The sequence below is a fragment of the Colobus angolensis genome, unplaced genomic scaffold (genome assembly GCF_000951035.1).
Source record: "Colobus angolensis palliatus isolate OR3802 unplaced genomic scaffold, Cang.pa_1.0 Scaffold419, whole genome shotgun sequence".
In the NCBI taxonomy this organism is placed as follows: Eukaryota; Metazoa; Chordata; class Mammalia; order Primates; family Cercopithecidae; genus Colobus; species Colobus angolensis.
Window position 1 is genome coordinate 653,445 of NW_012117588.1, and position 15,919 is coordinate 669,363.

Here is a 15,919-nt window from a genome sequence, read left to right on the forward strand (position 1 = left end):
TGCCACGATGGCTGGGTGACAGAACGAGACTTGTCTCAAAAAAAAAAAAAAAGAGAGATAGAGAGAGAGAAGCTGAGTCTGGAGATCCCTGGTTGAGGGTCTGATCAAGCTGAACCTGAAGTCAGAGCTTCCCCTAGACTTTTTCAGTTACGTAAGCTGCGAAGTTTCCTGTTGTCTTCAGCCAGTTTGACTCGTGTTTTCCATCTCTTGCAATGGGATGAATCTCACCTCACTCCAAAAATGATTGACCAGACCCTAAGGATTAGAATTGGAACCTTTATTAATTGAGTATCAGACAGGAAGGCAAATCTCCAGAACTGTTGTAATCAAAGGATTATATTACATATGATCATAGATGCCATTTTACAAAGGAGAATTCAGCCCTGCAAAAGTAAATTGCTTAACCAGGATACATAGGAGAACCTGGATAAGTCCTTGTAACTCTGAATTTGATTTTGTAAACTGAATTTGAATTTGTAACCCTGAATTTGATCTTGTCTTTCCTCTTCAAGTAATCATCATCATCATCATCATTGCCATTACCTCTTACAAAATGTTTACTATGTGTCAGACCTATGCTGAGTAAGTATTGTGCAAATATTAATTCATTTAATCTTCACAACTACCTTATGGTGTAGATATTATTATTATTCTCATTTTACAGATGATGAAACTGAAGTCTACAGAGGTCACATAACTTCTCCAAGGTCATATAGCCTGTAAGTAGCAGAGGCAGGATTTGGATGCAGGCACACTGGCTGCAGAGGCCACACTCTTAATCCATGCACTGTACTTCCTTCTACAAATAAAAATTAATCTAACATAAGCTTTTAATCAGTGTTCCAGTGGTCTTCCAACTAGAGGTGCTACCTTTTTCTGAACTTATGTTTCTGTCATTATAAGAAGACAAAAAACTAGTGAAAACCTCAAATATTTTCCATATTTTAAGACTTTTCAATTATATAAACAATTTTTGTCTGATTTGAAGTAGTCATAAACTTCTGTGCTTCTTACAACTTTGTTCTGCTCTTCTAAACGTAATAGAAATACAGTTTAATCATGGCAAAAGTCTAATTTTTATGTCTTCTTGCAGTAAAAAACTAGATGACTCATCTGCTTTATTGATATTTAATATGATATGGTAATGATATTTAATGTAATTTCATATGAAATTTTACATTTTATATCAGCCAACCCACAAAAAAGTAAGAGCTGGAAGTTAACAGCCCACTTTATTGAGACAAAATGTACATATACAAAAAGTAACATAAACATGTCTTCTCCGATTTCTTGAAATCAAGTAAGACATACAAAATGCTTCGATATGGTTTAGCTCTGTGTCCCCACCCAAATCTCACCTTGAATTGTAAGAATCCCCATATGTCAAGGGTGGGACCAGGTGGAGATAATTGAATCATGGGGGCGGTTTCCCTCGTGCTGTTCTCAGGATAGTGAGTTCATTCTCAGGAGATCTGATGGTTCTTGAAGGGGCTTCCCCCTTCGCTTGGTGTTTATTCTCCTTCCTGCTGTCATGTGAAAAAGGATGTGTATGCTTTCCCTTCCACCATGATTGTAAGTTTCCTGAGGCCTCCCTAGCCCTGTGGAACCGCGAGTCAATTAAAATTCTTTCCTTTATAAATTACCTAGTCTCAGGTATTTCTTCATAGCAGCATGAGAACAGATTAATATAACACTTCAAAAGCTCTGAAATGCTATATAAATGCAACATGCTATACTCTCCAAGTTATTTTCATACACATTTTTCTTTCCTTTTTTTCTTTTTTTGAGGCACAGTTTCTCGTCACCCAGGCTGGAGTGCAATGGCGCGATCTCAGCTCACTGCAACCTCCGCCTCCTGGGTTCAAGCGATTCTCCTGTCTTTGCCTCCTGAGTAGCTGAGATTACAGGAGCCTGCCACCATGCCTGGCTAATTTTCATATTTTTAGTAGAGATGGGGTTTCACCATGTTGGCCAAGCTGGTCTCGAACTCCTGGCCTCAGGCAATCCACCCACTTCAGCCTACCAAAGTGCTGGGATTACAGGCGTGAGCTACCACACCCGGCCTCACACACATTTTTCTCACTTGATCGTTTGTAAGAGATGTATTTGAATGGGGATGATCAGGTGAATAAACATTGTTTTTTTTTTTAAGTCAGTGCCATGGATGGATTTCATTTTTATGTGAAAGAAAGATATGGTGAAAATGGTCTTCTAGGAAATTCAGCCAGTGGGTATATACAAGATGGTTGAGGAGGAGAGCTATAGGCACAGAGAACAGCTTAGAAGACTGCTCCTGCAAATACAGACAGTTCCCAACTTATGATGGTTTGGCTTATGGTTTTTCAAATTTATGATGGTGTGAAAGTCATACGTGTTCAGTAGAAACCATACTGCAAGTACCCCTATAACTATTCTGTTTTTCACTTTCAGTACAGCATTCAATAAATTACATTAGAAATTCAACACTTTATTATAAAATAGGTTTGTGTTGATGATTCTTCCCAATTGTAGGCTGACGTAAATGTAAATGTTCTGAGCAGGTAGGCTAGGCTAAGCTATGATGTTTGATAGGTTAGATGTAAGTGCATTTTCAACTCACAATGTTTTCCATTAACAGTGGGTTCATTGGGATATCATAACCTCATCATAAGTTGGATATCAGTACCTAAAATGTATTTGTTTAGTATAGGGAGTCTGTACAAGTTACTTGGGATTGACTTGGCTCCTGGGGCAACAGAACTTTGTTCTAAGTTCTAATGCCATTGTTAAAATCAATGGGTCATCAATAGGTCACTAGAGATCATTGAGCAGCTGCCCTATTGGGAGTGGTAGATAACTAGAAAACAGCAGGATGAAGTGTGGATTGTAGTACCTAATGGTGGCACCTGGGCAAATTATTCTAGGCATGTCTGCTCAGACCTCAAATGATGGAGGTGGGTTAGAGTTGGGCTTCCCAAATCCTCTGTCAGTGATCTCTTACTGCAGAAGGCAGCCTGGTACCCACAAGAGTCTAAGACACAGCATCCGCAGCTCTTTCCAGTTTTCTCTTTAAAATTCTTGTGGAATTTGTGTTTCACTCCCTAAGAAAGTGTATGTCTGCCTTGGGGTTATGTGAAAATTTGACAAGAAGTAAACACCTTCCCTGTTCAACATAGGCCCCACCTTCCCCAGCTCTCATTTCTAGGTTTCTTGTTCTTTGGTACATATTCATTCTATGAGGAGAGGGTCAGCACGGCTACTAACTGCACACAAACTCAGTATTAACTGGTTTATCTACTCCATGAATCCCTACAAATATGGGAGCATGTTGGGGTGTGGTTCTTGGGTAATGTGCATGCATTTTGACTGAGGCTGAGGTTTTTGCTGCAATCAGTGGTCTAGCCTCACACAATATCCAGTGTGGTGGGAATGTGTGGCTCAAGAGGAGAGGAGGATGGAGCTTCTGGAGAAGGAAAGGCTTTGGTGTCAGCAGGGGTATTAGAGTCTAACAAGTAACAGCAAGTTTCTTCCACCTTTGTGTTCAACACTTTGTTGTTCATTCATGCTGGAAAAAAAGACAAAAAACAAGCCAAAATTTTCATTCATCCTCAGATTATTTTATTCTAACTTGGAGACAGAAAATCTGGATTTGAACCTTGTTTCTGCCATTTATGAGTTGCTTGAACTTAAACACATCAACTCATCTCAGTTACCTCAACTGCAAAGGAGCAGTTACGATAACATCCTTCCTGTCTCATTCACAGGGTTACTGGGGGAATGAATCAGCCAATGTAAATAAAAAATGCTGCATACAGACAGTGTAAACTGTGACTGTCTTGTAAGAGTGAAGTGTCAATAATGACTGCCACTTTCATTTGGGGTCAGGATTCATTCTTACTGCCGCCTGTTATCATGTATAATCTCAAGCAGTGTTGTTTATTATTCTAAGAATGACATAGCTTTTGGGTCTGTATTTTACAAACCAAACATTGTAATTTTAGGGATAATGGAATATTAGGGGCATAATGTGGAAAGTTCAAGACTTATGGTCAGTGGAGAGATAGTTTTAAAAAAAAGTACTGGGCTAGAAGTTAGGAGACTTCACCTAGTACCTCAGTGATCTGGAGTTATCATGGCACCATGCTGGGCCTCAGTTTCCTTGATCTGTAAAATGAGGATGCTTGATCCATTATTTCTTAACTGGGAGGAGTTTTGGAATCACCTGGAAAATCCCCAAAGGTAGAATTTTTTTGTGTTTCTTGCTGTGTTTCCAAAGCCTGGAAAAGTACTTGGTGTGGGGAAGGTACTCAATAAATACACTCTGAAATCCTTATGCAGTTTGGGGTAGAGCCTACATGTGTATTTTGGAAAGGCCCTCCTGATCTATTTTGCCAAGTGCCCCTGGCTAATAACCACCAAGAACCATTAAACTCAACAATCTCCAAGGTCCCTTCACATACAGTTGCCACATTTAGCAAACAAAAATGCAGAGCATCCAGTCAAATTTGAATTTCAGATAAACAATGAATAATGTTTTAGTGTAAGTATATCTCATGCAGTATTTGGTTGCTGCAACTTAAGTAAACATAACCAGATAAGGCTTCTGCTTAGACTGATAGTTTGGGCCAGAGAGTGGCACCTTGAAACTGGCCCAGATTTGAAAATCAGACAGAGATAATCTTGGTTTGAGTCTCTACCGTGATCTTAGCAGATTGCTTAACTTCACTGGGCTCCACAACTACAGTATTTACCCTGGAGGGTTAGTGTAAGTTATTAGAGATAATAGAGGTATGATGCCCAGCACTTAGCAGGCATTTAATAAAGCTTAGCTATTATTACTATTTTTTATCTGCTCTGTGGGGTTTGAAGAAAAATAATAGTATCAATGAGACTGTTATTGGCAATACTGGTTACTAGTAAATTGGCACTCTGAAATAACCAAGATTATAGTTAACAGTTCTAGGTAGAGCGTGGCAAAGTTAGATTGAATGCTGACCTTGTATTAAACAATACCTCTATGTCTGGGGGAACAAAACCATACTAAGTACAGATCATCCAGAATAAATAAAGGAAGGAAGTTCTTTCATTTCATTCACTATGAAATGTCATTTGCGTAACTGACTTTTTTGACGTTAAAGATAAATATTTGTTCAGGTTTTATAGGGTCACTGTATGGAGAAATAGGCTATTATTTGGGCAGCGGAAATACTTCAATACTGACCAGGTTTTTCTGACTTCTAAGTTAAAGACATCTTCTTCTAGAGTTTTAGTTGTTTCTAGACATTTTTAATACATCTCCACTGGTTAAACAAATAGCCAGGCATGGCGGTTCACACCTATAATGCCAGCACTTCGGGAGGCCAAGGTGGGAGGATTGCTTGAGCTCAGGAGTTGAAGACCATCCTGGGCATCATATGAGACCTCATCCCTACTAAAAATTAAAAAAAAATAAGCCAGGCATGGTGGCGCACGCCTGCCATCCCAGTTAGTTGGAGGCTGAGGTGGAAAAATCGCTTAAGCCCAGGAGGTTGAAGCTGCAGTGAGCCATGATTGTGCTACTGCACTCCAGCCTGAGAATAGAGCAAGACCTTGTCTCAAACTAACAATAATAATAATAATACTAGAGAAACATAGCAGTAAACATAAAATGTTCATTTAAAAAGTATCTCCAGAAAGATCTATTTGGACAAAATCTTTAGATAATTTCATTATCATATTTAAAAAGAGATGGCTGGAAAATAAATTGACAAAGTTTCAACTGAGCAACTCTGATATTGGCAAAAATACTTTAAGCCCCCTATGTTTACTTCATTGCTTATTCAACACATATTTATTGTTGAGCACATATTATATACCAGACAGTGTGGTAAGTGCCAGGGACTATGAGTAAACAAAACACAGCAAAATTCCTGCTCTTGTGGAGCTTATATTCTGACATAGGAAAACAAATATAAACACACTAAATAAATGAATTAATTAGAATATACATAGCAATAAGTGCTGTGAGAAAAGAAGAGGAGAAAAAAGATGAGACTATGTGAAGGGCTAAAGTGGCTTTTTTTTTTCTTTTTGAGACAGGGTCTCATTCTGTTGCCTAGACTGGAGTGCAGTGGTACAACCATGGCTCACTGCAGCCTCAAACTCCTAGGTTCAAGGGATCCTCCTGCCTCAGTCTCCCAAGCAGCTAGGACCACAGGCATGTGTCACCACGCCCAGTTAATTTTTAATCTTTTTGTAGAGATGTGGTCTTGCCATGTTGTCCAGGCTGGCCTTGAGCTCCTGGCCTCAAGTAATCCTCCTGCCTCAGCCTCTCAAAGTGCTGGAATTACACATGTAAACCACCATGCTCACTCCTGGAGGGCATTTTTTTTTTTTTTTTGGAGACATTGTCTCACTCTGTCACCAGGCTGGTGTGCAGTGGCATGATCTCAACTCACTGAAACCTCCATCTCTGCCTCCTGGGTTCAAGCAATTCTGGAGGCTGAGGCAGGAGAATAGCTTCCAGAGTAGCTGGGACTACAGACATATGTCACCATGCCCAGCTAATTTTTGTATTTTTTAGTAGAGATGGGATTTCACCATGTTGACCAGGATGCTCTCAATCTCTTGACCTCATGATCCACCCTCCTCGGCCCCTCAAAGTGCTGGGATTATAGGTGTGAGCCACTGCGCCCGGCCTGGAGTGCAATTTGGAATAGCATGGTGATAGTGGGCCTCTCTGGGGAGGTGACGTTTGTGGACAGGAGAGAAGGAAGGAGCATGCTGATTTGGGGCAAGAGAAGGAGAACATCAAGCACAAATCACCTAAAGCAGGAGTGATATGGTTTGGCTGTGTCGCCACCCAAATCTCATCTTGAATTGTAACTCCCACAATTCCCACATTTTGTGGGTGGAACCCAGTGGGAGGTAATTGGATCATGGGGGTGGGTCTTTCCCATGCTATTCTTGTGATAGTGAATAAGTCTCATAAGATCTGATGGTTTTAAAAGCGAGAGTCTCCCTGCACAAGCTCCTTCTTTGCCTGGTGCCATCCAAGTAAGATGTGACTTGCTCCTCCTTGCCTTCTGCCATGATTTTGAGGCCTCCCTGGCTACATGGAACTGTAAGTCTACTGAACCTCTTTCTTTTGTAAATTACCCAATCTCGGGTATGTCTTTATCAACAGCGTGAAAACAGACTAATGCAGGGAACATGCCTGGAGTGTTCCAGGAACAGCCAGGAGGCAATGTGGCTGGAGAGGAGAGTAGTAGGAGAAAAGTCAGTCATTATTGTCATCATAATTGTGACAAAGAACTCCACAAACCTAACTTCCAGTTTTGAGTCTTAGTTTATTTACTCTGTGACTGTAAGGAAATCTTTAACTACTTAAATGGAATGATAGTACTTAACTTGTAAAGCATGGATACTTAGAGATTTATTTCACAAAACTGACTAGAGAGAATCAGTATAGCTTAGCCATGCTGTTGGTACTACGTGGATAGCTCTGGGTTTATATGCTGATTTACTTAATATGTGTCCTTGGGCAGGTTACTCAAACCTCTCTGTGCTTCAAGTTTCCTTTCTGTAAAATGAGGCAACTAATAAATGCATCCTTTAGAGCTGTTGAGGGTTGCCTGGACAACTGTGAGGCTGTCTGTGACAGACAGTCTCATATCACATGCTTAACATAATGATTGGCATATAGAAAGTACTAAGTAAATATCATTATTATTATTATTTGAAAAGTTTAGGATTAAATATTTTGAAATATGTACTTAAATGTATATTTGAAATATATATTTAATAACCAAAACATGCTTTTGAGAAAAGATATCTTATTGTTTTTAGTAGTTATGGTGGCCAGATATGGTGGCTCATGCCTATAATCCCAGCACTTTGGGAGGCCGAGGTCGGTGGATCACCTGAGATCAGGAGTTCAAGACCAGCCTGACCAACATGGAGAAATCCCGTCTCTACTAAAAATACAAAATTTGCCAGGCATGGTGACCCTTACCTGTAATCCCAGCTACTCGGGAGGCTGAGAGGCAGGAGAATTGCTTGAACTCGGGAGGCGGAGCTTGCAGTGAGCTGAGATCGTGCCATGGCACTCCAGCCTGGGCTACAAGAGTGAAACTCCATCTCAAAAAAAAGAAAGAAAGAAAAGAAAAACAGTTGTGGCCTGGTAGCCGGCCTCCCTGTCTCTGAATATTCACATCCTTGTACAGTCCCTTCCCATATTGTACCAGGGTTGGTTTGTGCTACCATAGAATATGGCAGAAGTGATGGTATGTCACTTCTAAGATTCAGTTATAAAAGACATTGCAGCTACCATCTTGGTCATTCTTTTGGTCTTTCTCTCTATCCCCACTTGCTCTGGAGAAAACCAGCTGCCATGTCATATGACAGTTCACATGACAAACCTTTTGCCAACAACCATGTGAGTTACTGAGCCTCCTTAGAAGAGCCAAGAAGCCTTCTTAGAAGTGGATCCACCAGCCCTGGTCAAGGTTTCAGATGACACAAGCCCCCAGTGACATTCTGATTACAACCTTACCAGAGACTGTGAGCCAGAACCATCCAGTGAAGCAGCTCCAGTTTCCTGACCCTCAGAAACTATGTGAAATGATAAACATTTATAGTCTCATGCTGCTAGTTTTGGGGTAATTTGTTTTGGTTTTGGTTTTTTTGGTTTTTTTTTGGAGATGGAGTCTAGCTCTGTCACCCAGACTGGAGTATGGTGGGGTAATCTCGGCTCACTACAACCTCCACCTCCCAGGCTCAAGTAATTCTCCTGCCTCAGCCTCCCATGTAGCTGGGATTACAGGTGTACACCACCACACCTGGCTAATTTTTGTATTTTAGTAGAGACAGGGTTACACCAGGTTGGCCAGGCTGGTCTCGAACTCCTGACCTCAGGTGATCTGCCCGCCTTGGCCTCCCAAAGTGCTGGGATTACAGGCATGAGCCACTGCGCCTGGCTGGTAATTTGTTTATGTAGCAGTAAATACTAAGAGTTTATATACATATTTTTTTTCTTTTGAGACAGAGCCTTGTTCTGTTGCCCAGGCTGGAGTGCAATGGCGTGATCTCAGCTCACCACAACTTTCACCTCCCAGGTTCAGGGATTCTCCTGCCTCAGCCTCCTGAGTAGCTGAGATTACAGGTGCACATAACTACACTTCGCTAATTTTTGTATTTTTAGTAAGAAGGGGTTTCACTATGTTGGCCAGGCTGGTCTTGAACTCCTGACCTCATGATCCACCTGCCTTGACTTCCCAAAGTGCTGGGATTACAGGCGTGAGCCCCCGCACCCAGGCATACATTTTAAGTTTTAATAAACTTTTGAATATAAAGAATTTATTGGACTCAAGCCCAATTCTATCATTTTTGATATTTAAAGATCTCCACTGATCCTTGGTAGTTTACAAGCATTCATTTTTTATGTAATTGTTATCAGCATATACCTGCTACTTCATATCTGATTTTTCCTCTTAGAATTATTCATGTGTACCAATAGGGTACAAGGTTCTTAGCATTTATATGGCTGTGTAGCATTCTCCTGTTACTGTGTCACACTACCTCAAATAGTCCCTTTTGTACCTGGTTTGGTCTGTGTGATGCTAGAATATAGCAGAAGTGGCCGGGTGCGATGGCTCAGGCCTGTAATCCCAGCACTTTGGGAGGCCGAGGCGGGCGGATCACGAGGTCAGGAGATTGAGACCATCCTGGCTAACACAGTGAAACCCTGTCTCTACTAAAAATACAAAAAATTAGCCAGGCGTGGTGGTGGGCAACTATAGTCCCAGCAACTTGGGAGGCTGAGGCAGGAGAATGACATGAACCTGAGAGATGGAGCTTGCAGTGAGCCAAGATTGTGCCACTACACTCCAGCCTGGGCGACAGAGTGAGACTCTATCTCAAAAAAAAAAAAAAAAAAAAGAATATAGCAGAAGCAATGGTATATCACTTCTGAGATTAGATTATACAAGACATTGCAGCTACCATCTTGGTCATTCTAACTTTCTCTCCCCACTTGCTCCGGGGGAAACCAGCTGCCATGTCATGGGCAGTGCTATGGATCAATCCACATGACAAGCCTTTTGCCAACAACCATGTGAGTTGCTGAGTCTCCTTAGAAGAGCCAAGAAACCTTCTCAGAAGTGGATCTATACTGGCTATATAGCATCCTGCCCCGTTACTATGTGTCACACCATCTCAAACAGTCCCTTTTGTTGGAATTTAAATTCCAGTTTTTCAAAATAATAACTGGCACAATAAAAATAGTGCAAATTAGCTGGGCAGTGTACTGCAAGTTAAATAGACTAGCTCTCTTAGATACATAAAACACAGATAACACAGAAAGGGCAAGTCCTCCTAAAGTACATAGACCGTGAACAAATATTGAACATCTGCATTTGTTAAATAAGTGAGCAAATATAAGGCTAACCTAAGACAGTGAGTGCAAAGTAACTAGGTGAACTTACTTGTTTAGATAATAACTTTCTAGAATTCTGTGTGTTTCCTAGAGAAATACAGGAATGACAGCAGACAATAAAGCTTTGGAAAAATCTTATAAATAATTGCTTTGGCTCCAAGTATCAAAGCAGAATTTCAGAGAGGGTCCTCCTTGCACTAAAGTCATTGTCCCCAGACTGTGAGTTTCTGCCTCTTTCTCTTTCAGCATTCTCCTCCCCTCGTCTGGCTGTCCTTTGTCAGACTCTACAATCATGGCTAGAAGAAAAAAGTTGACTTAACTGTTCTTTGTTGAAATTCGGGACTATGTTAGAGATACCAGGTCTCATTCAAATACAGCCTTCATTTAAAGGCTCTTATGTAACCAGATCCTATGAGCAGAGAGCCATCATGCCACCAACTCAGTTTCTTCAGACTGGCTGGTTTTGGTGCTCAACTTTTGACTTGACCCACCTTCCTGACAAAGTTTTGAGGACCACTAGGTAAGCATGCCATCTTCTACATTAAAAAAAAATCATCATTGAAGGGAGCTGCACTTCATATATCAAGGAGCATTGAATATAACTAACTCTAAAACTTCATCAGGCCATGAGGTTCTATTGACATCAGTGTATTTGGCTTCAGGTATGATGATCATGTGGAGCAGTCTCCTTTCCTCCCCCCAGTGCCCTGCCTCCCTTGGAAGACTCCCTCCACCCCACCCCAGTCCCATTCAGCTTCGTTCAGAAAATCTTCATTTTTATCTCCCATTAAAGTTTATTTGATGAAAAGGCTCTGAGGCTCAAATGACAGCCCAGTTGTTTGAAACCTGCTGGGTTAGAGAATGGTGCTATAAGGTTAAGATCAAAAGGTCATCAGGTCAGGGTTTCCTTGCTGAGGAAGAAAAGCTTCAGTGACAGTGACTCAGTGTAAAGTTATCATCACTAGCATAGTTAAACACACACACACACACACCACACACACACATACACACACACCACAATGCATACACTGTCCCAGCTGGAAGGGGTCAGGGTGGACTTCTGGCTCTGGCCTCCAGCAACCTGAGTTCAAATTCTGCCTCCACCACTTGGCACTGTGGCTTCTTGCAGCTATTTGAACCTCTGTGAGCCCCCTTCTTCTTTTCTGCAAACTGCAGATAATAATCACGACTACCTTACAGGAGAAGTAAGTTGGTTCGGGGAACACACTTAGTACAGTGCCAAGCATGGAAGTAAGCTCTCAACAAGAATTATTGATTTTTAAAATTATATTCTTGGCCAGGTGCAATGGCTCACACCTGTAATCCCAGTACTCTAGGAGGCCAAGGCGAGTCAATCAATTGAGGCCAAGAGTTCCAGACCAGCCTGGCCAACAGGGTGAAATCCCATCGCTACTAAAAATACAAAAATTAGCCAGGCATGGTGGCACATATGCCTATAATCCCAGCTACTCGGGAGGCTGAGGTGGGAGAATTGCTTGAACTCGAGAAGCAGAGGTTGCAGTGAGCTGAGATCATGCCATTGCACTCCAGCCTAGGCAACAGAGCAAGACTCTGTCTCAAAATAAATAAATAAATAATTTAATTAATGAAATAAAATTATATTCTTGTTTTAGTTGTAACAACATTTTACATGTCTCTCAAGCCAAAGTCTAATAGCATTACAGTTATTTTTGTACATATATTATCTGCCTTTAAAGGACAGGTAGTTTCCTGGGATTATTCATATTTTTTGTCCTTTATGAAGCCTAACCCAGCACTTTCAGCACAGCAGGCCTTCAACAAATATTTGGTAAATAAATAAATAATTGTTCTAAATAAAGTGGATCTGCAGGGACAGGTTTGTACACATAATCCCTCTACTTAGGATCCTAGTAGAATGCCATACACATTTTGAATGCTCTATAAATATTTTATAGTAGTAACAATGATATCATAATTATAATTATGAATGAAGATTACTCTTAGCTCAATTTCCTGAACTAGAATTATGTCCATCAGCCACATAGAAAATGTATTCATACAGGGTTCCAGCTTAATGCAAACTGAACTGTAACTTGATTTTTAAAATAGGGGACTAAAGCAAATGAATCAATATGTCCTTTACCTTTCAAACAGTTGTTTCCAGGAATCAGAAGTGTGGGGCTATCATATGCAGGTTGTGATATATTAGGTCTTTTCCTTCAACATTTAGTCTCAAAAAAAAAAAAAAAGAAAAGAAAAGGAAAAGGAAAATAAAAAAAAGAAAGAAGACTCCTTAAGGGCAGTATGACCATGGGCGCAAGGGTGAGGGAACATGCAGCCTTGCTTAGTACATCTGAAGCCTCTGGGGTTGGCGTTGGGAAGGATCTGCAGGTGGCAAATCCAGCTGTCCCACTGTGCACACCCTCCCCAGTTCACCTGTTCTCTGAAGGAGACTCATTGGTTTTCAGTTGTGCATGTGACTCTACACACACACACACACACACACACACACACACACACTCTCTCTCTCACACTTTTGCCACCATGATTTCCCTTTAATGTTCAAGAATCCTTCTCTCACAGCTCAGTAAAATATTTGAGAATGACAAAAACTTTCAAAAAACCTCTTAATTATAACTGTAGTATATAACCATTTTTTTTAATGAAATTAAGGAGAGTATAAATTGGAAGGCTGAGGTGGGCAGATTGCTTGAGCTCAAGAGTTTGAGATCAGCCTGGGAAACATGGCAAAACCTGTCTTGACAAAAAATACAAAAAATTAGCCAGGCATGGTGGCATGTGCCTATGGTTCCAGCTACTTGGCAAGCAGAGGTAGGAGGATCAACTGAGCCTGGGAGGTGAAGGCTGCAGTGAGCTGTGATTGTGCCACTGCACTCCAGCCTGGGAGACAGAGTGAGACCCTGTATTAATGCCCCACCCCAACACACACACACACACACGAGTATAAAGAAGAAAATTACTTCTAGGGACTACCCCAGTTCCATCCGTCCCAAAGGTCTGGTATGACTTTGGGGATCTCTCGCTGGGGTGTCTTCCTTGCTCCCTCCTGACTTGTTTCCCTGCTGCCATATGCCCTCTTAGGCCCTGATGGGAAACTCAGGGCACGAGATTTCTACCTGCGGCGTACCCACAGCTCATTCTGATCCAACTTACTCTGAGAGGTTTGATCCTTACTGCAACTTGATGAAAGAGGCACAGGTAAGTATTACAGCCATTTTACAGACAAGAAACTTGAAGCTCAGGGAGATTCCAGAGTTGGCTATTGCTTTTTGCACACAACTCTAAGTATTTAGCAGATAACTAAATGCACCATACGAAGGTCTACTACACAAATGGGCTGATGGGGTGAAACTCAGAACCAGGGCAGATGCTCTTTAACTGCAAAGCTTGTATAATGCGTGGTCATATTCAATATTAATACTAGATTAGCTTAACTGAATTCTGAGACAATGGACACAAGACAAATTAGATTTGATGAGAAAGAAGGGAGAGGAAAAGGTTCTGAACATGGGCATGCTGTCAGTAGGATAGTCCTCCTTATGACCCATGTGTAGAGTATAAGGCCACATGTTTTCCTTGGGTGTGATATCAAGTAAGTAATGTGTGTTTAAAAATTTGCTGTAGGAAATTTGCTGTAATCTTAACAGTGGCTATATCTAGGTGATGGAGCCATAAGTAATTGTTATTTTTCCTTTTATCCTTTTAAAAATATATTTTCAAAGGTTTTTTGTTACAATAGCATGCAGTACTTTTATTGTCTGAGAAACATGAGTTAGCTTACATTATATTGTAAAAATACATGACTATCAAGTTAAAAACATTTGTGTTTCAAAGGACATTAATCAAAAAAGTGAAAACACAACTCACAGAATGGAGGAAAATATTTTAAATCATATATCAGATAAAGGACTAGTATCACTTATCAGATATGAACAATGACTTCTCACAATTCAACAATAAAAAGACATATAATCTAACTTAAAAATAGACAAAAGATATAAATGGACATTTCTCCAAAGAAAATATACAAATGGCCAATACAAATTCTCAACATAGTCTTAGAGAAAAGCAAATTAAAGCCACATTGAGATACTACTTCATAGCCGCTAGGGTATCTATAATCAAAAAGAGGATAACAACAACTGTTGGCAAAGATTTGGATAAATTAGGACCCTTATACATTGTTAACGGGAATCTAAAAGTATATAGCCACTTTGGAAAACAGTTTGGTAGTTCCTTAAAAAGTTAAACACAGATTCGGCCGGGCGCAGTGGCTCACGCCTGTAATACCAGCACTTTGGGAGGCCGAGGCCAGCAGATCACAAGGTCAGGAGATCAAGACCATCCTGGCTAGCATAGTGGAACCCTGCCTCTACTAAAAATACAAAAATGTAGCCGGGCGTGGTGGTGGCCACCTGTATTCCTAGCTACTCGGGAGGCTGAGGCAGGAGAATGGCATGAACCCGGGAGGCAGAGCTTGCGGTGAGCCAAGATCGTGCCACTGCACTCCAGCCTGGGTAACAGAGTGACACTCCGTCTCAAAAAAAAAAAGTTAAACATAGAGTTATCATATGACCAAGAAATTCCATTCCTAGATATATACCCAAGAGAGAGGAAAACACATTTATTCAAAAACATGCACTTGAATATTCATAGCAGCATTACTAATAATAGCCCAAAGTGGAACAACCCCAATGGCCATCAAAGGATGAATGGATAAACAAAATGTGATATATCCATACAATAGAATATTGTCCAGCAATAAAAAGGAAAGATGTACTGAAACCCCAGGAGTCACAGCCCCAGCTGAAGCTGGCATCCCTGGGCCCAATTCCTGCTGCCACAGTTCCGCTATTGCCAGCCCCCAGACCTTGAAGATCCTCCACCGCCGACAAGGCTGCCACCAACTGCCATCCTTGCAGAGGGGGCTCCTGCTAAATCATTTGCCTTGTACTTGAAGCAGGGGCCAGGGAAGAGGACTCTGGAAAGGACACATGGGCCTGAGACACCTTAAAATCAGAAAAAGCCCCAAGGAACATGAAGGGGAGGCATTTTTTACCTGCACTCTTTTGGGATTTTTTGGCTAAGACATAATTAAATTGACATAGACAGATCAATAGGAGAAACATACGAATTTGTTTAATACAAGTTTTGTGTTGCACAGGAGATTTTACAAGGAAATGAAGACCCAAAGATGCAATTAGAGATGAACATGTATATACTGATTTAGGCAAAGAGAAGTACATCATGAAAATGTGACAAGGAAAAGGGGCTTGCTAGTTAATTGGTGAAGAAGTGGCGAAGAGGACAAGGATTAGTCTAACAAGTTTGTTTGTAATATTTCCCTCAGATTCTTTCCCTCCTTGATGAGAATATTTCCTTTTGCTTTTTTTTTTTTTTTTTTTTTTTTTAGAGAGGGCATTTTTATTGTCTCAGAGGGGCAGGGCTGAGGGAGGGAGCTGACAAGCAACATCCCCCCAGGCCCCAAGGACACACACACTCTATCCTTCCCATGGACCACGG

The 15,919-nt window shown here is 41.0% G+C and overlaps 1 protein-coding gene and 1 pseudogene across 2 annotated transcripts in view; one reads left to right on the top strand and one right to left on the bottom strand.

Annotated features, from left to right (window-relative positions):
• Positions 1–10,737: 10,737 nt before the first annotated feature.
• LOC105522087 (corticosteroid 11-beta-dehydrogenase isozyme 2-like) overlaps positions 10,738–15,919 on the top strand; it is an 11,465-nt gene continuing 6,283 nt past the window's right edge. The window contains exon 1 of the mRNA XM_011956478.1: positions 10,738–10,913. Within this exon, the coding sequence (XP_011811868.1) occupies positions 10,738–10,913 (176 nt within the window). The remainder of the gene's footprint in view (positions 10,914–15,919) is intronic.
• Positions 15,818–15,919, bottom strand: part of LOC105522082 — an 8,440-nt pseudogene continuing 8,338 nt past the window's right edge. Inside the window, exon 2 of the transcript XR_001003384.1 lies at positions 15,818–15,897. The product of XR_001003384.1 is annotated as a V-type proton ATPase subunit d 1 pseudogene, transcript variant X2 (transcript). The remainder of the gene's footprint in view (positions 15,898–15,919) is intronic.